The sequence below is a fragment of the Amblyomma maculatum genome, chromosome 3 (genome assembly GCF_055883805.1).
Source record: "Amblyomma maculatum isolate TAMU_Amacu chromosome 3, ASM5588380v1, whole genome shotgun sequence".
Classification (NCBI taxonomy): Eukaryota; Metazoa; Arthropoda; class Arachnida; order Ixodida; family Ixodidae; genus Amblyomma; species Amblyomma maculatum.
Genome location: NC_139346.1, coordinates 146,433,603 through 146,459,380, shown reverse-complemented (window position 1 = coordinate 146,459,380; position 25,778 = coordinate 146,433,603). Strand labels below are relative to the sequence as shown.

Sequence of the window (25,778 nt, the reverse complement as noted above, 5' to 3'; positions counted from 1 at the left end):
TTAACTGTATTTTTGAAATGAGACCGTGATGCATGTCTGCTTCTTCAAAGCTGATCGCATCACTGCCGTTTCTAGTTTTTCCAGCGCGGTAATATGTTCATCGCCAAGGCCTCTGCTGCGCACGAGTTCCTTAAGCGACGCGATGTAACTGATCGCGGTTGAAGCGTTCACAGCAACCGGCGGTAGAGCAGCATCTTCGTCATCGTCCTCGTCGGTCTCTGGGCAGTCAAGAAGGGCTCGCACTTCACGCACAATAGCTTCGTCAGTGCATGGCTCCTCAATGTCGGCGTCGTCATCAGCAGAAACGAAATCTTCCCAGGTAACATCAGGTCCGGCCAGCTGCGTGTCAACTACGCGTTGCCACAAGTTCTCGTGCGACCGGCCTCCTTCCGGTGTGTGATCTATGGCGTCCTCGGTGCCTGGGCCCGTAAAACCCGCCTTGCGGAAGCAATTTGCTATGCACTCCGCGGTTTGCTATGCACTCCTATAATTATTGGGCAGAAGAATAAAGTATATTACCACGGCCTCGGAAAGCAACAGCAATTGATGATAGGTCGCGAGGTGTCAGAAGTGACAAGGGGCTATGTCTACTCAGGACTGGTACTAACCAAAATCCGGGCCACGATAAGAAAATAGCTAGAAGAGAGAAATTTCCTGGTATGGAGACATTTGGCAAGTATTCTGATTGGAATCCAATATAGCAGTTACATCACGTCGGTTCTCACCTTTGGGGATGAAGTGTAGATGCTAATGATAAGGGTTCTGCTTAATTTGAGGACCACCCGAGCGCCAATAAATGGAAGATACTCAATGTAACATATGGAGACAAACAGGCAGCGAGCAGAGTGGATCAAGGACAGAACGCGAATTACTTACATTTGCATCACAGTCAAGGAGAAGAAATGAATTTGGGCTGTGCGTGTAATGCGAAGGCAAAATAAATAACCGAATATCACTAAGAGGCACAAATAGACCAATCCCGCCGCACGATTTCATGTTCCCGCCGATGCCACGCTGCATGCCGGTGCACGGAAAATTTTTTGTGTAAACGCTTTTGAAGTATTGTTTTTTCTCCGCTCTTTAACATTTCACGAGGGTTTAACAGTATGGCAACAAAACAAAATAAAGAAATAAAGTGAAATTGGACACTAGACACAACTGCATTTTTACTACCACTGAAGAGTTTGGGCATTTACATATCATCAAAGATATTGTAGTCGCAAAACGAAGTTAGTAACAATATAGCGACCCCCCCCCCCCCCTATATCAACGCAAAAAAATATTGCATTTTTGCTATTTTTCAGTGGTCGACTTCCCAGCAGCGTCTGGCTGCAGAAACACCATGGTTCAAGGCTAACATGATAATGATATTCGCATATCATCAAAGACATTGTAGTCGCAAAAGGAGGTCAGTAACAATATAGCGATATAACAATCTAGCCGCAAAAAGAAAAAAAAATGAATCTGTTTCGGATGTCAGGTTCTTGTTTGACATATCTACGCAAATTAACGCAACAAACTTACATGATTTGAAAAGTGTTTAAGGAAACAACTATGCGAATAATACAAGATGGAAGAAATTTGGCAAGCACTCGCAGATTGTGACTAGCAGTTCCCCGGATGGCTTAGGAGTGAAATGAAAAGGGTTTAAGGATACAACTAGGCGAATAATGCTGGATGGAAGACATTTGACAAGTACTCGCAGATTGTGACTAACAGTTTACCGGTTCGCTTAAGAGGAAAGTATTTAACAGCTACATCTTACCTGTACTCACCTGTGGGGATGAAACGTGCAGGCTAACGAAAAAGGTTCTACTTAAGTTGAGGACAACGAAGAGGGCTATGGAACTAAAAATGCTGGGTGTAACGTTAAGAAACAGGAAATGTTCATAGTGGGTCAGAGAAATAACTCAAGAAGAATGGGCAGGGCATGTAGTGCGATGAGAGGATAACAGACCACGGGACTGCACCGCCGTTTTCTGTAGCTAGTTGAGTCGTTTTGTTGCTTTTGTGTTTCTTGTTGTTGCGACTGCAGAAAGAAAATGCACGAGCCTGCTAGTGGGTCTGCAGCTTAGCCACCTCCGCTGTCTCGTGCGCACAGAGGAGAAAAGACAGAAGAAAGAAACAAAAGAAGAGGGAGAAACAGGCGCGTCGTAAGAGCAGCGAAAAGATAATTTTTATATCTGTGTCAAACGGAAAGGCAACTTAGAACCTAGAGAAATAAACAGTGAAAAAAAAGATTGGTCTGGCTTAGCTTATGATTAAGCCTAGGATGCGAAGCATACTAGCCTAAAAATTTAAACATTACCTGGCTATACCTGGTTAGCCATTCATAGACAAGACATTACCTGGCTATACCCGGTTAGCTATTTCATAGACAAGAACAACTCATGTGTAACTCTGCTTCTTCCTTTATTTTTTTCATACCAGTAAATACACTATGATGATCAGTAAAGTAATGGCTCTTTGTTTGAACATCGCTTATATCATATTTTCTTGACAAATTTCGATGCGGTCTGGCGAGCCGCCCTCTCCCTGGCCGACATCTCGCTGCTCAACTGACTGTTGTTGTTGTTGTGGCTGTAGGAAGAAAGAAAAGAAAATGCACGGGCCTGCTACTGGCTCTGTAGCGCAGCCACCTCCGCTGCCTCGTGCAGATAGAAGAGAATATAGAGAAGAAAAGGAAGAGGGAAAGAAAGACGCGCGCCGCAACAACAGCCGTCGTCCACCACCAGCGGTGGCGTGTGCAATGACGGCCTAGAACAGATAAAAATTCGATGCCAGGCTAGCCTCCTGCCGCAAGCGGCAGTGACCCACCTGTACCAGCCCTATAAGGGGAAGCCTGCCTCGGATTGCACAGAGCTGACTCAACGAGTTCGTCGCCTTATATACAATTGCGTGACGTCCGTATCTCCTAACGGTAGGTACGGGAGTTATGCCGTCGGCGGAGGCTGCGCGTCCGCAAGCGAGTGCACGAGTTGAGCCCCAGCTTTCACAGCTGTTGTGACGTCATATCACGTGGTGCGCCGATGTAGGTCAAGTGGTAGCTACGCGGCCGCGCGCCGCGCAGCAAGGAAGAGCTCAGTTGTGCGGCTAGTATGCTTCGCATAAAATATCGTCAACCACAGAAGGCTCGTACAATTCATTCATCCGCAGTGCAGCTACTGAACGAACACAACTTCAGAAAAACTGGTATCCAAGACAGACGAATTTAATGAGGGCACGTGTTTCAGGCAGACGTGTGAGGCCTCAAGAAAAAGTGGCTTTCGGCTTATTACGACATGTCACACGTGTTTCGAAGTTTGGACATTTGCGCATATTCTGTGTGAGTTCGAAAGTATTAACTACACCATTCACGTTATTTTCCCTGGTTACAGTACGTTCTGCACAAGCGGTTCTAGCTTCCGTGGAGCACATGCAGGTACAACTACCAAAATAAATGAAAATCCGTATTACGAGGTTTCTCTCGGTGACCAGAGCTCATTAGCCCGCTTTATTGACGCAGACTAATCCGCTGAGAATTATGAACGGTGTCATGGCAGTATGCGCCACGAAAGAAAAGTTATAAGAAACAGAAAGCGATCCTATTGATTTATCGAGACGATAAACTTGCGACGTATATTTGAGTCCACTCCAAGCTCTGCTCAGCACACAACACCATACATGGAATGAATGCAGAATGCAGTTCGAGAGCGGGAGCGATAGGAATCATGCCATGTCGGGAATAAATGAATGTGTACCTGGTTTAATCCCGACCGCCAGCGGCTGCGTTCCGAGGGAGGCGAAACGACGATGCGTCCGTGTGCTCTGCGGGATTTCAGTGTACTAGCGATGTCAAAAATATAGTTGTTGCGAATCTAGGAAGACTGAAAGAAGAACATACGGGCCTGCTACTGGCTCTGTAGCTGAACCACCTGCGCTGCCTCGTGCGGACTGAAAGGAAAATATTAAAGGGCCTCTTAGATGTTTCTTGGCAGGAGAATGACGAAAGCCTATCCGTCTTGTCCTATCATTTGCCTCTCATTGTTTACTTTTTATCGGCACTTGTTTTAGTGCTACATATGTTTAAAATTGGTTTACAGGAACGGCAAGGCGCAGTATCTGTCTCACTTTTTCCGACAAGTGTGCGTTCGTACTGTACACCATCGCTCCTGTCGCATGGCGTTCTTTAGTGCGCGTTCAAATGTGGGATTGCAGACTTCAGGAACGCTAGACAAGATGACCCTTCTGATTGGTCGCTTCAAATTTGGCAGCTGGTGACACGTGACAGCGGAAAGAAAAGACGCAGGATGTACTAATTGGTGACTTCAATGCCAGGAGACATCATGGCATTGCTTCTAGGAATAGCAGTGTGAAGTTACTAGTTGAGTTTTCAGAGCGAAATAACAAGAATCATGAACACCTTATTTGCAAACGGAAGTGGACCTGGAAAAACCCTGACGGGGAGAATAAAAATGAAATTGACTTCATAATGTGTTCTAACCCCGCCGTTGTACAGAACGTAGAGGTAATCGGGAAGGTGTGATGCAATGAGCACAGGATGGTAAGGTCTCGAATTATTTTAAATCTGGAAAGGGTACAAACCAGATTAATAAGAAAGAAGGTCATCAACGAATTAGCAGTGAGGAGGGAAGGGGGGCAGAAAACTTCAAGATCCCGCTACAGAATAGATATTTAGCTCTAGCCGATGTTGACGGCATTAACCTAGAAGCAATGAAAAATAATTTTTAGAGATATCATTACTGAGTGCACTGTAGATGTAGGTGGCAGGATAGTTAGAGAGGATACCGGTAAGCTGCCTAAGGAGACGAAGGAGACGAAGGATTTCATTAAGAAATGCCAATTAATGAAAGTTGCCAATAAACCAGACCAGATACAATTGGAAGATATCAAAGCTAATCAATAGCGCGAAGTGGAGATATAAGGATGTATAACATGGAGAAAATTGAGCATGCTGTAACGAACGGGGGAAGACTTACAGCGATGAAGAAAAAATTGTGCATAGTCAAAATTCAGATGTATGCGCTAAGGGACAAGGCGGGCAATGTCATCCCGAATCTGGACAAGATAGTCAAAGTAGCCGAGGAGTTCTATTTTGATCTCTTCAGTAGCCGAAGAAGTCAGGACAATAATGACATTGGCGGTAGGCAAATGCAATCAGGCGTTCCGCCAGTGCAGGAGGACGAATTTAAGCAAGCATTACAAACTATGAAAAGTCGGACAGCAGCTGGAGAGCAACAGGTAACTATACATTTGTTCAAGGACTGGGTGGTGCGAGAAAAACTGGCCACCTTGTATACGCAGTGCCTGGTGTCATCGACAATACCAGAACCATGGACGAACGCAAACATTATCCTTATTCATAGGAAAGCGGACGCTAAGGACCTTACAAATTACAGAAAATCAGCTTACTGTGGGGTACGTATAAAGTATTTAATAAGGTAATCGCTAAAAGAATCAGGACAACCTTAGACTGCTATCAAGCAAAAGATCAAGTAGGTTTTCGGAAACAGTACTCTACTATCAATCATATCCATACAATCAATCAGTTCATAGAAAAATGCTCGGAATATAAATATCCCTTATACATTGCATTCGTTGATTACAAAAAAGCCTTTGACAGAGTAGAAACCTCGGCGGTGATGCAGGCATTGCAAAATCAGGGGATACACAAGCCGTACGTGAAAGTATTGGAATATATATATATATATCTATAGTGGCTGCACAGCAACCATAGTTCTGCATGAAGAAGTAACAAAATTCCCATAAAGAAATGTGTCAGGCAAAGAGACATGATCTCCCCAGTACTATTCACAACTTGCTTAGATGAAGTATTCACAGACTTGGAATGGGAGCAGTTAAGGGATAAGGGTAGATGGAGAATACCCCAGTAATCTTCGATTTGCTGATGACATTGCCTTGATAAACAACTCGGGGGATGAACTGCAAATAATGATTGTTGACCTAGACAGCAAAAGTAGAAAGACAGGATTAAAAATCAATATGCAGAAGACTAAGGTAATGTTCAACAGCCTCGGGAAAAACAGCAGTTTACGTTAGGTAGCGAAGCACTGAAAGTAGTAAGCGAATATGTCTACTTCCGACAGGTAGTAACCGCAGATCCGGACCATGAAAAGGAAATAGCAAGAAGAATAAGATTGGGATGGAGCGCATTTGGCAAGCACTCGCAGATTATGACTAGCAGCTTACCGGTATCGCTCAAGAGGAGCGTACACAACCGTTGCATCTTACCGGTACTCGCCTATGGGGCAGGAACGTGGAGGCTAATTCTGAGAGGGTTCTGCTTAAGTCGAGGACAACGCAGAGGGTTATGGAACGTAACATGGTAGAGATAACATCAAGAAATAAGAAGCGTGCAGAGTGGTTCAGAGAAATAGCTCAAGTTAATGACATTCTAGTGGAAATCAAGAAGAAGAAATGGGCATTGGCAGGACATGTAGTGCGAAGAGAGGATAACCGATGGTCGCATAAAGTAACAAACTGAATTCCAAGGGCAGGAAAGCTTAGCGGGGTGTGGCAGAAAGTTAAGTGGGCGGATGAGGTTAAGACGTTCGCAGGGGTCAAGTGGTTGCAGCTAGCACAGAACCGGGTTAACTGGTGAAATATGGAAGAGGCCTCCGGCCTGCAGTGGGTATAGTCAGGCTGATGATGATGATGATGATGAATGTCCCAAAGCATCTCAGGCTATTAGAGACGCCGTAGTGAAGGGCTCCGGATAATCGACCACCCAGGGTTCTTTAACATGCACTGACATCCCACCGCACACGGATGCCTTGTGTTTCACTGCCATCGAAACAGTAGCAGCCGCGGCCGGGATTCGATCCGGCAACCTTGCGCACAGAAGCCGAGCGCCCTAGTCAGAGCCCCAGGGAGTAACATACTTAAGTAACAATATTGCTTCTCTAGGTGTACTCTACCCTCTTCACTGCTCTGGTACACTGGCGCCCCATAGCCAACAGGAGCTGTGCAGCCATTTTTCAAGTCTTTTAAATGCGTAGTGTAACACAAGAAAAAAACCTGTCAGGTGCAGGTGCCCGCTGGAAATCCGCTAAAGGTCGCGAGCCTTTCACTGGTATAAAAAAAAAATATGGAGCACACTTCATCATCATCATCATCATCATCATCATCAGCCATATTTTACCTACTTCATGGCGAATGCCTCTCCCATATTCCTCCAATTAACCCGTTGCTCTGCAAGCTGCATCCACTTAACCCCTGCGAACTTCTTAACCTCCTCCGCCCATCTAACTTTCAGCCGCCCCCTGCTACGCTTTCCTTCCCTTGAAATTCGGTTTGTTACCCTAAGCGACCATCGATTATCTTCTCTTCGCACTACATGTCCTGCCCATATTCGTTCTTTTTCTTGATTTCCACTTGAATGCCAGCAACTTGAGTTATTTCTCTAACCCACTCCGCACTTTTCCTATCTCCTAATGTTACCCCTACTATTTTTCGTTTCATAGCCCTCTGCGTTGTCATCAACTTAAGTAGAACCCGTTTTGTTAGCCTCCACGTTTCAGCCACATAGATGAGTACCAATAAGATGCAACTGTTGTATATTTTCCTCTCGAGCGATACCGGTGCTGCCAGTCATAATCTGCGAGTGCGCTTCAAATGCTCTCCATCCCAATCTTATTCTTCGTGTTATTGCCTTTCATGGTCCGGATATGCGGTTACTACCTTTACTAAGTAGACATTTTCGCCTAGTACTTACAGTGCTTCGCTTTCTAACGTAAACTGCTGTTCCTTCCCAAGACTGCTGAACATTACCTTAGTCTTCTGCATATTGATTTTTATTCCCACGTTCCTACTTTTCCTCTCTAGGACACCAATCATTCTTTGCAGTTCATCCCCAGAGTTACTTAGCAAGGCAATGTCATCAGCAAATCGCAGATTACTGAGGTGTTCTCCATCTACCCTTACTCCTAACTGCTCTCATTTCAAGTCTCTGAATACTTCTTTTAAGCAAGCTGTGAATGTTGCTGCGAGGATCGTGTCTCCTCAACACATAAGCTCAGCCAATAATAGAGTAACAAGATATCGTGAACGGCCACTTTCTGCGTTGGTCCTTTCCGGATCTTCGTTCTCGTAGTACATGCGCTTCGCTAGTCACGTAATGTTACTTCGTAATTTTTGTCTCTGCTGTCCAAAAACATTCATTAGAATGCGATTGTAGCTACACGACCGAATTGTGAGCAGTATCGCCCAAAATCAATAACAAATCCGGTAGCATGTGCTAACGTGGCCTACGAATAGTGTAAATACGTCTACCTCCTCGCGAAGACTTCAGGTAGGCGTGGCTCCGTCTCATTCTCCCACCTGAAATGAGAAACCTGATTTGGCATTGTCTGTCTTGTTATATGGGCTCAAGATGACGCACAGCCCATGGAACAATCAGCATTCCGCCATGTCATCTGGTAACTATCATGATTTTCCGCTCACAATGCCTACATTGTCGGATATTCTGCAGAACGGGACCGTTAACACGTTGGCATTATAACAGGCAAAATCTGCAGCTGTTGTTGTCATTGTAGTGAGGGCATTCAATTAAATTTAGGTCTAGAGGAAACTAATGGAAACAAACAGCACAGCGCCAGCAGGCATGGCAGTAATTGAATTACAACGATGAAATTACTGTAATTTAATTACGTCCAGTAATCTGTTGTGTGGAAAATTAATTTTTTCAATTTGGTTATTTAGTAAAGGAATGTTATTTTACGACGGTAATTTCAGAACAAAAATATTCGCAGAATTCTAAATTACTTTTACAAAAGTGCGTCACTGCTTTTTGAATAGCCATCGCAGTGGTGTTCCGACAAACCGTGTGCTATGCGCGGCAAACGTAGGTGATTGTAGTGGATCGGCAAAAAGAGGGAGACAGTTGAGTGCAACTAAGTGTCTCAGACAAGTGGTGTCCTCTGTTTCCGGACTACTTAGTGCGGCTATCGTATGGCTAGCCGCAGCCATTCTCCAAGCAGGAAGATGGAAGGCGTCAAAATCCGCCGAAAGGACAGATAGTGAAAATGGCTCGAGTTCAAAATTTATTGCACGTAGTAATACAACTGTTTAGTTTAGAACGAAGACTGAGACGAAGAAGGACAGAACAAGTGCTCCCACAAGAATATTTAGTTGTAGTGTAATACACCCTGTTGCATTATCTAGGGCATACTGGTTGCACTTGTCGCCACCAGGCGAGAGAGTGTTAGGGGGAAAAAGGGAGAGAAAAGCGGAAATGTGCATGACGGCAAAATTATTGAGCACCACGTGCCGAAGTGGAATACAGGGTCCATAAAACAATAAATAACCTGCCAGAGTACTTCAGATTGTGCAGACAGCTGCTGGCCCGCAAGACACTTGTTTCTCCGATTGTTCATGCCTTCGACCATGACTCTGATTTTGTTGCTTTGCGGCCATTGTCTGTTCTTCATACTAGTGCGCACTATATGAAAGAGTGAAGACTAGCTGTTAGGGACGACGGACTTTGGTAGGAAGACGAAAGAATGTACGCATCACGCGGGGAGAAAGGCTTTTGTTTTGAAATTGCATTACTCTGCCGTAGTACTGCAATGTAATCTCTTTACTCTCGGGAGCAGCAGTTAGCAAAGTATTTTATTCACGTATTGACAACTTTCAGTAATTAGTAAAGTAATTGAATTCCTTTTTTAAAGTAATTTTGTCATGTATGGCGGCAAGGAACAAGGAAAAAAAGGCCTGTGATAACTTGAGGAAGGTAGCGAAATGAACTTTTTATAAAGCAGGAAAGCAAATGGGTATTTAAACTAAAATTAAGAAACTGAACAGAACAGAGCGCCCTAATGTTTCAAAACTTCGCTTCCTTCCTCGCCTGAGTGCGCAAATTCATCATGACGTTGTTGACGGCCGCACTAACGCCTGCTGATATATCCGCAACAATCGATATTGATTTTTTCGGGTGGAATCAGTAATAGGCGCCAGGAGTAATAACACGAAATTATTTCATTTCAAACTCGCTCGCTTTATGTAAGTAGGCCTCAAGTCTTCCTTTTCCTGGAATCGACAGCTCTAAAGGACGGAAAGATCAGTTTACTCACGTCCAGAGCGATGCCACAGAGGCGCGCTGCCCACTAGGAAGAGGGATTAGACCTGCGTGAAAAAAAACTGCGATATGTTTGGTTATGAGACTTAACGTCCCATGGCAAAAAAGGCTGTGAAAGACGCCTTTGGTGAGCGCTTCTCATTATTCAGACCACCTGTGGCTTTTTAACGTGCTCGTAAACTGCACAGCACAGGGGCTCCATACTCTGCCGTCTCCTTGGACACACATTGGTCTCTAAGAATTCAAGAGAAATACATTCGAGCTCCCTGTCCACTCAGCCATCGTAATAAAGATGGGGGGGTATTAAGATGACTGAGGTATGATGGAGGCTTATTTTCGCTGTAATGTACCGGGATGGTCATTGACGTTATTCAGGCTATACACTAAAATGACCGGCATAAAATGAGTTGCAAAAGTAAATTGATAAAACTCGCTTTTCATTTTGGAAGTCATTTGAAGCGACAGACATAATAACCCCCTTCACCAGAAGATCTGGCGACGGCGCTGCAGGCGTCGGCGTTAGCGCCGTGAGCAAAATATCACAGGCATGGGTTTAGCGGTTGGAGGGTTGCAGGTGCCATGGTCGCGTACTGATTGATCTGTGGATTGTGTGATGTCGCAAGGTCTCAATACAAGGCCGAGCTGGTAGGTGCTACCAACTCGTTCTTCGCCGTTCTGTTGTAGGGGTGACATCGTAATACTTTTTTCCAAAGCGTTGGATCCTGAGTTTGGCGGGCTGCACACAGGCCACGCAAGTACATTCGTGCGGCTTGGTTAATGTGGGGCTTTGCAGCTATATCAAGTGGTCGTTGCAACAATATGTTAGGACTTTCTACAACAATTTTGCACTAATATGTATGGTCTAACGAAGGCACAAATGAAAATATTAGTAAATAACCCAATAACAAAGTGGATACACAAGAAAGGATCCGCCAGGATAGTATTAAAACGGGAGCCCTCAAAGGTATCCCGTCATACCCTCAATGGCGGAAAGTGAGTGTCATTCAGATTTTATCCAGATTTTAAGTTATTTTCCATATTCTGAAGATTCTTATATTCGACACGTGAAAGACACCTAGCCTAGATCTCGGCACTCTTGCTTAAATGGATTTTACTGCGTCCAAAACATAAAACTTATGTAATTTGCTCCTATTGATCGTTACAACAGGAAGCACCGCCATGACGCAATTGTGAATTTAACCGTAGGCATGTTTTAACCTGCTAGCTGGGACGCAAACAGAGCAGAATGAATGTTGATTGAACATACTCCCGTAAGTTCACCTTCGCTTACAGTTTTATCGGCAGTCCGAGGGGGGGGGGGGGGGGGAGAGGCTGTAATAAATTGTTTATATAGGTCCCCTTGAGAAGATTTAAAGACCTAACTATAGGCGCTGAATGTCACCAATGAAAAGTAATTTATTTCGAGACAATATGGTCGCAATGTTTTGCCGCCTGTATTTATTTCACGAAATAACCAAGCTGACACAGCACACTAACATTTTAACGTGAAGTTATAACCTGCTTGAGCGAACAGATCTATTTTATCACTTATACGTCAGATCACAACCAACATCTTAAACTCGCGAATACATCGCATTGAATTAAAAGGAAGAAAAGCCGAAGATAATTCAGGCATCTCAAACCTGGATGGCATTCTGCGCGAGACTTCATTTGAATAACAAATTCGTTGAACCTCCCTTTATTATTGGCCAAAGAAAACATGCCTTGAATATGTCTCCAATGTGTCAAAGTGAGAAAAAAACAGCATGAACAGTAACGAAAACACAAAATATTTGAGGGGGGGGGGGGGGGGGGGCAATCATGACGATGACGAGACCACGTTAATGGCTCTTGCCTGCGCTTATGTTCTGAATTCTCGTTCGCACGCACAACCTTGGCGAGTCGCTTAATACTAAACGCTTTCTTTGTGTATCGTTTAATTCACATACATAGTGTTTACCTAACATGAGTAGACTACTGTGATATCTTACTAACCATCTGACTAATATGTTAAGACCTCCTTTCACGAAGTTTTACAGACGTGCCTCTGTTGTCTTGGAATAGTGTGTCTGACCACCGTGAAAACTGTCATAAAATTTGTAAGGCGTTCCACCATGTATACGCCAATAGCTGCCTAGCCCTAATACAAAATAATAACTAATACCGGAAAATGAAACTTTTCTAGTGCTTTTCTGATCTTCAAAAGGCACCCGGTTTCTACCCTACTGCCATGGTTATCATTGATGGCTTCATGGCCATTATTATTTCGAAATTTCATAGCACCTACACATTAAATAATGCTTTCAGTCCAAGCAGGCGGCTTTATCCCAAAGCTTCGCCCTCTTTAAGAAACGTGTTCCATGAGGAATGAACGCAAGGACATGCTTATTGTCAGCATGTAGAGAGTTATATCTCTCTAGGGATGAGCTGAAATACACGGGTTGGAATGCCCATTCATCACTCCCATCTTTTCTCATATGAACATAATGCTCAGAAGCATATCAGCTCCCGACCAAGCACTGCAGTTTCACTACCAATATGCCGCTCATGGCGCACACATCTGGCAGATTCAGGATGTATTCCACTAAAAATACCATTGACGTCTCGATCAGGTCGTACCATGAGGCACCGGTGAACGAAACGGCCCTGCAGCACTATAGTCAACAAGCCGGTACAAAGAATAAGTAATGTAATACTTTTAATTTCCGTTCGATACGCTACAAAACAATCTGCTGTGACCCAGATTTGCGTGTAAACACGAATGCGAATAGATACCTTCGTGCCGTACGCTTGACAGTGTCCCAAAACCGCCTACAGCGGCAGACCATCCTGATCATATCGAGGATTACGTCTACGCTTTTCTGATTTGTTTTCGTTGTTGCCAAGGGATACCCTCCTAAGACATATCTAGGATGTAACATATCTAGGATGTGTCCAGGATGTAAAACGTCATTTTAGCGGTTGGGCCGTTTGGTATCGTACTCCAAACGGGTGCACACATACCACTAAGTGGCGCTATTCAGTCACAAGCTGTTCAACGTGCTGCAGACGCTTGGCTAACTAGGACACGATCATGTAATTTCGATCCGAAGAATTCGCTTCATTGGGAGGAAAATATTGGACTGAGAACCATTGCATTTGCAAATTGTACAGCGCTGAATTTCTGCATTGCCGACGTCCTTTCATTGTTTCAGTTATACTTCGTACCAGTGGTTGCTACGAGATTGGAAACAGCCCGAGCCGGCTTAACACTGAGATGTGAACACTGCAGGTAATTTGCTGCACGCAGTAATTGTTTTTGTGCATTTTGTGTTAGCGAGAATCGCAACCTATTTTCCTTTACTTCGCCCCTTCGAGGCACCACAAATGTGCTAAGCACGTATCCATTAAAACTTGTGGAATTATTTGAATCAGTTGCGCCAAAGTAACCGATTAACTACTCACGTCAATTACTTCATTTCGAGAGGGCTACCGTCAAGACTTTTGCAGTTGGATTCTTGTTAGTTCTGCTTCCATCACTGTTTAGTAACCATTCCATAGTAGAAGGGAATATCACCCATACAGGATTGTATTCAAGTATTTTTAGAAGACACTACCCGATGAAACGACTGAGGAATGTGCATATTACGTACCGATTAACAATGTTTTTCTTCTCGATACAGAATGTTTTCACTAATCCCTACGCTTTCTCTGACGGCCATACGGAGCACATCCTAAGCACAGTTGAGTCTCACGTTTCCCGACATCACCACGTAGCATTCGCCACATGCAGTGGACACTGGAGCTCGTGTGACAAAGTTTGGCTGCAGCATCTTCATTGGCCTGTGACACTATGGTCCCTGCCTCTTACAGACATATATACGACATACGTAGGGAGAAACACCGATTACGGCATTAAGACCAAAGTGCTGCCTTCAAATCTGCGCCGGTACTCATCTGCATGCCCTATATGGGCACTTGCTTCGCCGTTATTTTTGTACTTAGCGGAAATGATAGCAATAGACGCCAACGGCCATGCAAGAACTATGAAGGAGCATATATGCAAATTTCATCCACAATATTGTCCGTGTGGAATGAGCGAAAAGCCCAACCAAGCAGGCGTAATGAACAAAACAAAAAAATATTCTCGCGTAAGGCTCCTGGAGGGCAGGTGTCTGGATTCGCAGAACAAATTCAGGGAGCCGAAACACGGCCAATTCTTCAACAGTGTTGTGCATTTCGCGTGCTTTTCGATTGAAAAAGGCAAAAGTGGCCCGGAACAAGCTTTTGAAGGATACATGGAGCCTGTCTTTAAAGCACTTTCTGTGTATAACGTCACAGTAAAGCGGACATTGTTCACAGATTATTACACTGCCTTCAAAGAGCTAGCCGCTGGCAACATTGACATCTAAGGATCTCTTTTGCCGGTTGTCAGGGAACTAACAATACACTTCCCCATGCCCGCGTCCGTTTTGCTTGCGGAGGAGACATTTTATATCAAACGAGGCCAACTTGAACTGGTATCTTTCTACAGCATCCTCGCCGAATCTAAGGCCGGTATTTGTCTCCTCTTAAGTGCGTTGGTTGCCTCTGTCGTCGTGCTTTGCGCCGCAGATTTGATGAAATCAAATTTTTCAATACTGGAAAGCGTCTTTGATTGGTTGATGTTTCTTCTGGCCTCTTTCTTCTCCAATTCTACACCGATTTCTCGCCGTAAGCGCTGTGCTGTAGCAATCACTGTGGTGGGTGGAGTTTGGATTGTAGCCATTCTCCCTCTATCGAGCTACTATCGAAGCGAGCTGGTGTCAAGGCTTAGTCTCCGATCTTCGCCAGACGTCGTGGACACAATCACCGAACTGGAAATAGCACTGGACAAACAGCGTGTTGTTCCTTGTTTTGTGAAAGGCGCAGCAGTAGTAAGTGCGATCTTTAGCGACAAACACAGCCACAACTCCCTTTACGCAAAACTCTTATCTGCATACAAAGGAAGAATGAAGGGAATGTCCTTGTTGACTGACAGAGTGGACTCCTGCTTGTCTATGGCCCAAGAAGGACAATGTACCTGCATCATGGCAAAGCGTGCACCCTGCATCGAAAGGAAGTACGGACAATACCTCGTGGAATCAAGAGAGCCTTTCCACCAGACGTCGTTCAGTACACCTGTGCACAAGGACTACCAGTTTTTACGAGAATACCACACTTTCATTCGCAGGATTGTTGAATCCTCATTACTGCAGCCGACCGAAACGAGGCTACGTATCGATTGCGAGAGGGAAACAGCCAAGCTTCAAGGATCAAGCGAGCGCTTCGATGAATCTACTGAACTAAACAATTTATTTCTGCTCTTCGTAGCTTTGTTAGGCATCTGTATTGTCGTTTTCTTTTTAGAGCTAAAGTTGTAATGCTTGTACAGGCTTTATAGCCGATATTGTGTTACTAACTTGTGTTAGTGAACAGCCTGCATGTGTGAATACAGAAATGTGAAGCTTGTTTTGTCACTGTGTAAGACCACCTGCTACTGAACTTCTTTTCTTCCGCAAAACAACAATCCTTGTCAGCTTGTCAGCGAGATACCCTAGCGGAAACAATCCATAATTAGTGTTCACAACTTAGTGGTTATCCCATTTGCACAGAGCGCACGTAATATGGCCCTCGGTCAACGCTTTTTCAAATCCGATCATGTTCTCTGTTCATATCGGTAAACCACGTCCTACATTGAAGACCATCAATCATTTCTTTTTCAAGTAGCAGTAGTCCTTCAGTGAAAGTATGTATTGTGTGCACTATCGCTTACAACTTCATTCGTCATTGCCTTTTATCTGCGGTGATATTAAGCTTAACCTAGACCCATAAATTTATAAACCACGTTGAGGATATGGCAGAATAATCACAAGATCTCTGTAAAAGTCCGCTTTCAGAGACCTCTTCACAGAACTACTGGGTACACATGATCATTTCAGTCGATCCCATGCCGTTAGATGATCTCATGCCGTCCGCTAGTCGTGTCCGACTTCAAACAATTTTTATGTTCTGTGTTCATAAACGCTAAGGTAAGAAACTATGTTTCGGCCAAGCGGCACACTGCCCGCCAAAAATAATGCTGCTGTTTTTAAACAAGGATTTTGTCGCCTAATGAGTATTGGAACGAACAGCAATTCCAGGTACGGAAGGCATACCTAACGCCTACCTGTGAGCCGGTCTGTGCAGCACCGATATCTCCTTCTTATCTTCAACCTGTTATTGCCTAAGCTGGCCTTCCCCTTATTTAGAAATACAGCAAATTTGTACCCATAGCAAAAGCTGACAATTCATTATTACGTTCGTCTTATAGGCCGGTATATTTATTGTATACATCTTCAATCAATCAATCAGTAAATCCCCCGCCGGGGTGGTGCAGTGGTTAGGGCACTTGACTACTGTGCCCAAGCAAGCGGGATTGAATGCCGGCCTCGGCGACCGCTTTTCACTGCGGACGAACAGCAACGTGCCCGTGTGCTGTGCGATATCAGTGCACGTTAAAGAACCCCAAGTGGCCGTAACTTCCGGAGTCCTTAACTACGGCGTCTCTCATAGCTTTAGTCGCTTTGAGGCGTTCAACCCCACAAACCAATCCAAATCAATCAGTCAGTAAATAAAATGGGTCTTTTACTTAAGCACGTGGCTGAACACTTTTTTCAATCATATCTTGCAGTTTCTGAAAAAGGGCCAAATTACAGCCAGTAGGCAACACGAGCTTAGAAGAGGACATTCAGCTTTAGCGGCACATCGAAGCTATTTTACGGCTTCTAAGAATAGGGAAACTTCATAGCGACATTGACATTCTATTTCTTTATTTCACAATATTCGCTCATCGAGTGTCACACCCTGAGCTTCAATAAAAACTGAAACCTCTGCAAAGAAATCATTTCCTCCTTTCCTGTATTGATGCTTCTGTTTCTGGTCGATGCCAGTATGTCGAAATTGAAGACATGTTCTCTACCCCTGCGCCTAAGTCGGCCGCGCAAAAGGGATCTGTTATTGACCCTTCGTTCTTTTTAATATTTATTAATGACATAGCTCACAGCCTGCCCGTGAAGGTAAAATTTTACGCAAATGAATTAATAGGTCTTTAAGCCCATAATACAAGGAGCCTTGCTTTTATAGGCGATACTTTAGGAAATATTGTGATCTGATGTCAAAACTGTGCAATAACAATACACAAAATAAATGAAATGTGTTAAGAGTAACAGGGAAGCAGCAATTGCCATTAACCCCTTTCTACTCCGCAGGTAATAACGCTCTAGAAAGGGCAAACATCCCTGATTCTTTATGCATACATATCACATAAGATTAAGGCTACAATTAGCATACGTGAGAAGTTGCGAAGGTAACGGCCAGAAAACCTGTTCACTGAAAAAAAGGTTGAAACAAAGTTCTCAACAAGAAACATTATTGGCAATAAAATTTTAGCCCATATTTTTCTAGTATGCTGATCAATTACTTGCCACCCATCTACTCAAGTCAACCCAAACCAGCAGAAACCGGCCCAAAAGAAAGCTGCGATACTAGTATACAGCTCTCCTTCCTGGTGCATCTCCACGAATGTTCCGGCAAAATATGCGGGACAGAAAGCGCCGCCAACGTGGTGAGACATTGTTCCTGCATTTGCAGAAAACATTACACTTGTAAAGCAAGAACTCCTGTAAATAGAGCCAGTATAACCACCCCAGCTGTTTCGTAATAGAAAATTCCAAGTTTCTTTGCCGTACGGATGCCTTCACAACCGCAATTTTTCCTAAGACGTTACATTAGTGGAATCGGCTACTAGTCAGTGTTGTACGATAGCCAAACTGAAATATCCGAAAACTCATTTAAATACAATCTTCTCTCTGCTGTTTTCATATCCGCGAGTGCATTTACTCTGCTGTTGATTTTAATTTTTACTCATAGGCATGTTGTACCTTGATATGCTTTTGCATTTATCCCCTGTGTTGTGTTCCATGCCTCCTACTCCCGCTTAATGCCTAATCTTGAGGCTAGCAATACTGTATAAAAGAAGCACAAATAAAGTATTTGCCTAATAAATAACCCTTGTTCGTCTACCAATTTTTTTCGTTTATTATTATTCAATTATGCACCGTTAAGGTCTTTGTGGTCATAAGCTTGCTTTTTGTGCAGGCAGAGAAATCACTTTGCTAGTATTCATGATCTGTGGAGCTCATTTCCATCACAGAAAAGGTTTTTTCCTGGCCACACAGCGCATAACAGCCTGCCTAAGGCATGCTGTTCGCAAAATAAAAATGTATCTCCTCTTTTTATTTGCACTGTCATTTCTTCAGTACAGCAACATGAAACGCTCTAACATGTAAAATTACTTCTGTGGTTTTATTTGACCAGCCCTGAGTCCTTTTAGTGTAAACCAAAAAAAAAAGCTCTCTGAATTGTGAACGTTTTTGTTTTGTTTTTTTCTATTTAAAACTCAGGCCATCAGAATTTTGCTTAGCTTAGTGTTGGCTTAGTAGAGGCAGATCATTCTGGCATTTTTCAATTCGCAGTTTTCGCTTGGGTCACTGCCTTTATTTCCTAGCGGCGCAGCGAATCGTTGGCAAAGCTTGGCCTTGAAACGCTTAATCTGACTCTTCCAGGTGGTCGTTTCGGCCCGACTTTGTTGGGAGCAGGCCGCATCGGAGTTGGAGAAAAGCAAAGTCAAAGGAGGTCCAGGCGGTATTAAAGACAGTGCTGAAAATTTTATAAAGGATATAGTTGTCCTTATATTACTGGCTCCAGAAGGCAGTGTAGTAAATGTAGTTCTTATTAGGTGCAAGTAACACTTTTACGAAACTACGTTATAGCAATTAAGATAATGGAGATTCATTTTAACAAAAGTATACAGTAATAACAACCAAAATGGATGTTTTAAAAGAGAAAATCAATCAAAAAAATCACAGCTTCTCTTGTTATGCTTTCTCACCATCGTTCGTTTTCATCCTTGTCTACACCCATGCAACACAGCAGTGCAAACAATAACCCACTCTCATCATTAGTGCAAGTTTATTGGCTTTGGCGCATTTAGAAAAAGACACATCATTCCGTCATCAGAGCTCTACGTAGTTATTTACTTGTAATCAATTAAATGTAATTACTTATATTTTCGAGGAACGATTTATTTAAAATAATTACTCTTCCAAACAACAGCGTTCCGAATAATTCAATTACTTTTCCTTTGTGATTGCTTACATTTAATCAATTACTTGTTCTCATAATGTAGGATTTGCCAATTTTGAAGTTTTCGGATATGAATCGAATGCGAATATGGTATACAATGCCCCGAATATCGAACTGAGCATTTTGATCAGTCATAAAAAACTCGAAATTGGAAATATACAACTTTGCGCGCCTTATTTGTTTTCCAATTCACGTGATATTTGATTTAAAACTAATCTAAAATTGCACAGTTACACCCCACTGAAATGGTTAGTGCATAAATTATGCAGAATTTGCTATACCACATTTTGGTGCAGAATATAGCACATGAAAACAGGTGGAGCTCCTAAATCACTGCTGAATGCAAAAAGCTTAATTCAACTTTCAAGGGGGTGAGAGGTGGCACTTAAGTCACCGAGATTTTGTGGACGTGCTCCCATCGGCAGCGTCATCTTCACATGATTTGCAGCTATTTCTGACAATTTTCGCCGAAATTCTTGCACAAACAGTTTCGTGAAGTTGCACGAAATTCGCGGATACCCAATTTTGAGGCAGGCCATCATTTTTGAAGAATCTACAAGTACTTTTCTACCATGTCAACGCCGCCGCCGAACTAAGCCTAGGCGTGCACGCCAGGCGCTAGCGTCTCCGCCGACGCGCCAGCTGCGCGCCGGCCCAGGAAAGCGCTAGCTCGGCGAGACGGCACCCGTTCTTCGCACCAGGCGCGACACGAAGAGAATGCAACTTCTGCCGATGAAATGGATAGCTCTGCGGAGAATTTACCAGCAGCGTCGATTACTTCAGCAATAGCTAATAGCCAAGAATACGAGACGGGCTGGAAAGTGGTGACCAGCCTGAAAACGATGAAAATGGAACGCGCCCAACCTACTGCGCAACTTTCACAGCAAGCACAACATACAAGCGACGGGCAGGTGAGCTCTTCTCGCACGCCTCCTAACATTATGAACCGGATGATAAGAACCTCACGCAGCCCACCCCTGCCGCAAGACAACATCAAGATAGTGCTGCGCCCAAAGCGCAGGTTGAACGTACAAAACATCGGACCTACCATAATAAGCAAAGCCCTCAGGCAGCAGTTAACCTTGATCCACAGCTGGCCACAGAGGAAATAATACGTCCCAATATTGCAATATATCGTTCTGGTGAGCACGCCCTTTCGATAAAATACAGACAAGTATGCGGATTTCAGGGCTATACGAATAGCCTGAAAAGAGTACGCAGTCAGCGCTTACAAAACTGCCCCAAGCGACACCTGCAAAGGGGTAATCAGACACATCGACACTGCCGACGGTCACAGGACTATTGAAAGAAACATTGTTAATGACCGCAACCCCTTGGCACTAGCGGCGAAAAGAATCAAGAACACAGGATCAGTTATCATGTGTTTGATGGTCTTCTCGTCCAAAACTTCGTTAGGTAAGGACCCACACTGGTATCCAGCTACTTATATCGCAGACAAGTCGACTTATGCTAGGTATGCAGCAAACTCGGACATCGTGCGGACGTTTGCCCCGAGCCGGCCTCCACCGAACTCAGAGATTGCGAATTTCCTAACCGTACCTCTTCCCACGTGTGCGATCCGAAATGCAGGCTGTACGGGGCTTGCACGTGACGGCGGACAAGGTGTGTAGGAAACACTATCTCATTCCATACGTAGTACCCGCACGACTAAACGAGCGTGACTGGAGCAACTAGAGCAAATACAACTAGTCGAAGAAGAAAAGCAGCACGCGGCACGACACCGATTAAGTCCATGACGCCGACACGCGGCCCCTCTCGCTCTCAATAGAAGAGCGCACACATGCGAGGACAAATAGGAGTCGTTCTCAGGGGCGCTTTCGGTGCAAAGGACAACGAAGGCTATGGCACGGGGGCGGACAAGGTCACAGACGCTCCGACACTAACGACAAAGTCGCGCAACTCAGATAAAGAGCGAATAGGTATGTTAGAATAACTAAGAGCGCTAAAAGCCGCTTACACTACGTTAACACTACAATTAACTGCAATGGGTAAAGCGAACAGCAGTAAATAATCGCGCGCACCCGACCCATCAACTGCTATCGAAATTCCCCAACTCGTAGAGACGAAGAAAAATCTAAGAATGCCCGCCTCCTAAGAAGCGCGCTTTAACGCCTTCGCGAATCACGAAGGATGCCATGGACGCCATGAACGAGAATATGAGGGTAATACACGAGAGCATGGGGCGAATGAACGAGGAAATGCACATATTTAGCATACGAGCACAGAAACTGGAAATGTATCTAAACTATACCGTAGTATCGCCAATGGCGAGGAAGAGTTCACAACATATCGGTGCGCAAGGCCCACCTCGCGATGGTCTCACTGCAAGCAAAGGGGGCTACAACCACCAACATGGCAGTGCCGAATAAGACACGCAGTCTCCACGTCTGGCAATGGAACTGCAGGGGGATCGCCTCAAAAAAGGCGGTCCTCTTGCAGATGGACAAATCAGAAACAGGGAAGCCACACGTTAGAAACCGGGAAGCCATCAAACAGAAACGAGCAAGGCAGAGGCATCGCGTTACTGATTGGAAAAAAGAACCCGTAAATTCGGCAAGAGATCCGCAACACAGCTTGCTATCTAGAACACCTCACGATCGAGACCATACCGAACGACAACGTTGGAAAAAAGCAAAGCATTTTGCTTACTAAACAATACAACAGCCCTACAGATACGAGGCAAGGGTTTTAGCGCAATTCTGGCCAAGATTGCACACATGGCCAAAGATAGTCTGCTGATTGTAGGCGGAGACATTAATGCCCCACACCAGGCTTGGGGCTACGCGTATCCCTCTAGCAATAAAAATCGTCTTCTCACGACAACCTCCGGTCTCGCTTTCACGCTGATCACTGACCCGGAGACCGCAGCCAGATGTGGCACTTCCACAAGGTGAGACACTACACCAGACCTTACTTTCGTCTGGGACCTAAAGAACCTGGCACAACTCGGGCATAGACCTTGACAGGGACCACTATATTCTCCAAATTGAGGCAGATATACCGGGAACGAGGCAGAGGAAGCACAAACTTATCGATTGGGACATATTTCGTGCAATACGGGTGCAGCCATCCAACACATCAGGAGCAATCACACAGCACACGATAATGACCTCAACCGAACAGCTCAAAGCAGACATCGCAGCCACGGACCGAACGATTACCATGGAAGGTAGAGAGAATGGACAGCTGGCTAGCGAGTCTTCTCGAAGCTAAACATTCCATTTTAGCCAGGTGGTAAGGTCAACGTCTTAACAGAAGACTACGAAGGAAACTTGCCGAACTCAACAAGACCATTGAGCAATGAGTGGTCCTCTCCCGACAACAATGGGACGAAGTCTGTAACTCCCTGAACGGGCAAATACGCAGAGGACGTTGATAGGGACTCATAAAACGTCTCCTCGACGAACACGGAACAAAGTCCAAAACTATGCAACGGATCAGACTAAGTAAATTAGTACACCGCGCGAAGAAAACTAGTACTGACGAAGCCCTTGTGGATGACCATGCCAAACTGTACCTACCGCTTCAATTGGGGCTGCCCAGTACCTTTCAAAGAAGAACTATGACGGTGCCCCAAACTCAGAGGTTGATAGTGACTTCACAAGAAAGCGAAGTACGCTTCGCAATTCTCGAACTCAACAGTAACTCTGCATCAGGCCCCGATGGTATCACAAATCGGGCCCTAACACCACACTAGTGCCGACACCACCATTGAGTTACACGACAGGGATGAAAATTGCATACCTACGGTTGACAAAATACGAATTCTAGGATTAATCATCCAAAGCAACGGGTCCAACTGAGCGATGCTGGACAGCATCACAATCAAGATTGCAAACGTGATCCCGATGTTTCGGCGCATCATGAGTAGGCACAGGAGACTCAGCGAGGAAAACGCCATTAAAATGGTCCACGCTTTTGTGATCTGTCACATCACATACGTGGCTGCAATGCTGAACTGGAAAAAAGAACATCAGAGAAGGATTGAAGTACACATATGCCGAGCTAGACAGCGTTGGGGTTCCCCGATAATGCCTCTACTGAACTACTCTTACAGCTAGGACTGCATTATACCCTTGCCGAAACCACTTAGTCACAGCACACGGCACAAATTGCACGCCTATCAAGCACCAAAGCGGGTAGAAAGATTCTCGTCAAGCTACGCCTGAGCACCACAGCAGAAAGGGACAATTTCTTGCAGTTACCTAAAGTCATGAGAGAAGCAATCAAAGTGTCCCCCTCCCCAAGAAACGTACACCATATGCACAATCAAGGAAGAACACTCGCCTGCGCCAAAGCCCTCGCTGCGGACGCGGCAGAGTTTCCCGACCAGACAGCTTTTGTGGATACAGCCTACATACCAGGAAAGCACGCCTACTCGGTAGCAGTAGTCGATGGACACGGGCGTACGCGCCACTCCCTTACACTTTACACCAAGAAGCCAGAGGTAGCTGAACAAGCAGCGCGATAGCACTAGCTCTTAAAGACTCGAGCTTCACAACTGTATACAGCGACACTAGAGCAGCCGCTCGAGCCGCCATGAGTGGGATCGACAAGACGACGCTACGGATCTTAGGTGGAAGTAACATCACCGATCATTCCATCGTATGGTTCCCGGCACACATGGGCAGCTTAGTTGGCGGCCTGCGGAATCTCAACAAGATCGCACACAAGGCGGCGCGAGGACTCATCGATAGCGTCCCTCCGATATCCCCTGCTACTTCACATATCGAGTACCGATAACAATTATTCACGTACAACGAGACTAAGCACTTTTATCTAGGTAGACGAGTATTCCCCCTCCCGGATAAGATATTAACCTGCAGCGAGTCAGTCATGTTACGCTTTCTCCAGAAGAACTCATACCACAACCCCTGGCCCATGATGTAAATCGACCCAGACAACGACGGACAACATGTATTTGAACGGTGCAGTGACAGTAGTCTTTAACCATATGCAGTGTGGTTGTGCATCGAAACACGCCTACGCCAACAACAAGGAACACTGGGAAAAAGTGCTAAACAGTGCTTCACTACATGATCAGCTTCGGGCTGTCCAGGAGGCCCGGGCGGCGGTGGAGAGCTTCGGGCTCTCTGTGCTGATGTGGGAGCTGCCATCTACACCTGGCGCCTAGCCGAGTGCTCTTCAGGACCCCTACTGGGGGAAATAAAGCTTTACCAAACCAAAAAAAAAAAAATCGTTCTGTCCGTTTTATTCTTAACAATTATAATCTTACTGATAGCGACATCGATGTGAAAACTGCACTTGACCTTCGTCTTCTTTTCTTACACAGTAAGCTGTCGCGGCTTTCCCTCTTTCACAAAATCTACCATCATAACCATATACTTAAGTCACGGTTCATTACACCAGCTTCTTATATCTCTCCAAGTTCATGTACCTTAGCTGCGCACAGTCACCTACTTTTTCTTATTCCTGCTAAGGACATGTCGCGAGTAGAAGCACCTGCCTGCGTCTTTAGTTGCTATCAACAACACCGATCAGTTTCGCAAATCACTCACAAATACTTTACAAAGGAACTTTATCACTGTATAGAACCCTTTTTTTTCTGTTAGTATTTGCTTCCTGTACTTCTTTTTTCGAGTACTGTAGTTTTATCAATTTTTTTTGTCTATTTTGTTCCTTTGCCACTGTACTCATTTGTCTCCATGTTTTTGAGGCAATCATGTTCTTCACCTTGTTTGTTTTTCATACATAGCATGATGTTAAAAGCCCCTCCCCTTTATAACGCTTCTTGTAAGCCCTGAGCGTACAAATAAAATAATAAAATGTTCGCATCTTTTATCACATATATTTTGTATGCGTAGTACCTAAGTATGCCATGATAATCTTCAAAACTGGGCCCACTGCCGGCAGAATCCTGCCTCAATCAACTCAGATTACGCCTATCCTGTGACAGGTGTAAGCAGTTTATTACCGGAGAAACAAAGCTCTGCACATATGACTCAGTGTCACCTCCTGCTAAGATTTCGCTCTCTTGAACTCCCCTCCGATACTTTAATGATCCACATTTCATGTTTCCTTCGAACTACATGCCCTGCTATGCATTTTTTCGGCCTGGTAAACATATGCACGAGTAATAATAAAAGCTTATTTTCTCTTTAGGGTTAGTATTTGGAATGAGAAAAAAAAATTATTTTCAGAAACTGACACCAATAAATGAATGTGATGTTTTTATATCTTGCCTGACAAACCAAAATATAGCAGGTTGGTAACAAGCGCGTAACGCGAATGTTTGAGCTCTAGCTGTGATGTGACAACATACCTTTTGCAAAAAAAGAATTGATGTCATCACATCATGGACGGCGCAACTCAAAGAGCCCTGGTTTTATTCGCACTTCCGAAGACTGCAAGCATGCTATGAAATGAACGTCATAGGGAACATTGCGCGCAGCTGCATTATTGATAGAGGTTCGCCTGTCCTCCGCATTCCTTCAGTATTGCCATTGCTTCTTCCTTC

General features: G+C 44.6%; 1 protein-coding gene across 1 annotated transcript; it reads right to left on the bottom strand.

The window, feature by feature from the left end:
- On the bottom strand, nt 1–24,417 carry LOC146196340 (uncharacterized). Its single transcript, XM_084596963.1, has 2 exons — nt 24,337–24,417; nt 1–474 (listed from the first exon to the last, which is right to left on the bottom strand). Exons 1-2 carry the CDS (start codon nt 24,415–24,417, stop codon nt 1–3), a joined length of 555 nt encoding a protein of 184 aa, XP_084453089.1.
- Between the last annotated feature and the right edge of the window lie 1,361 nt (nt 24,418–25,778).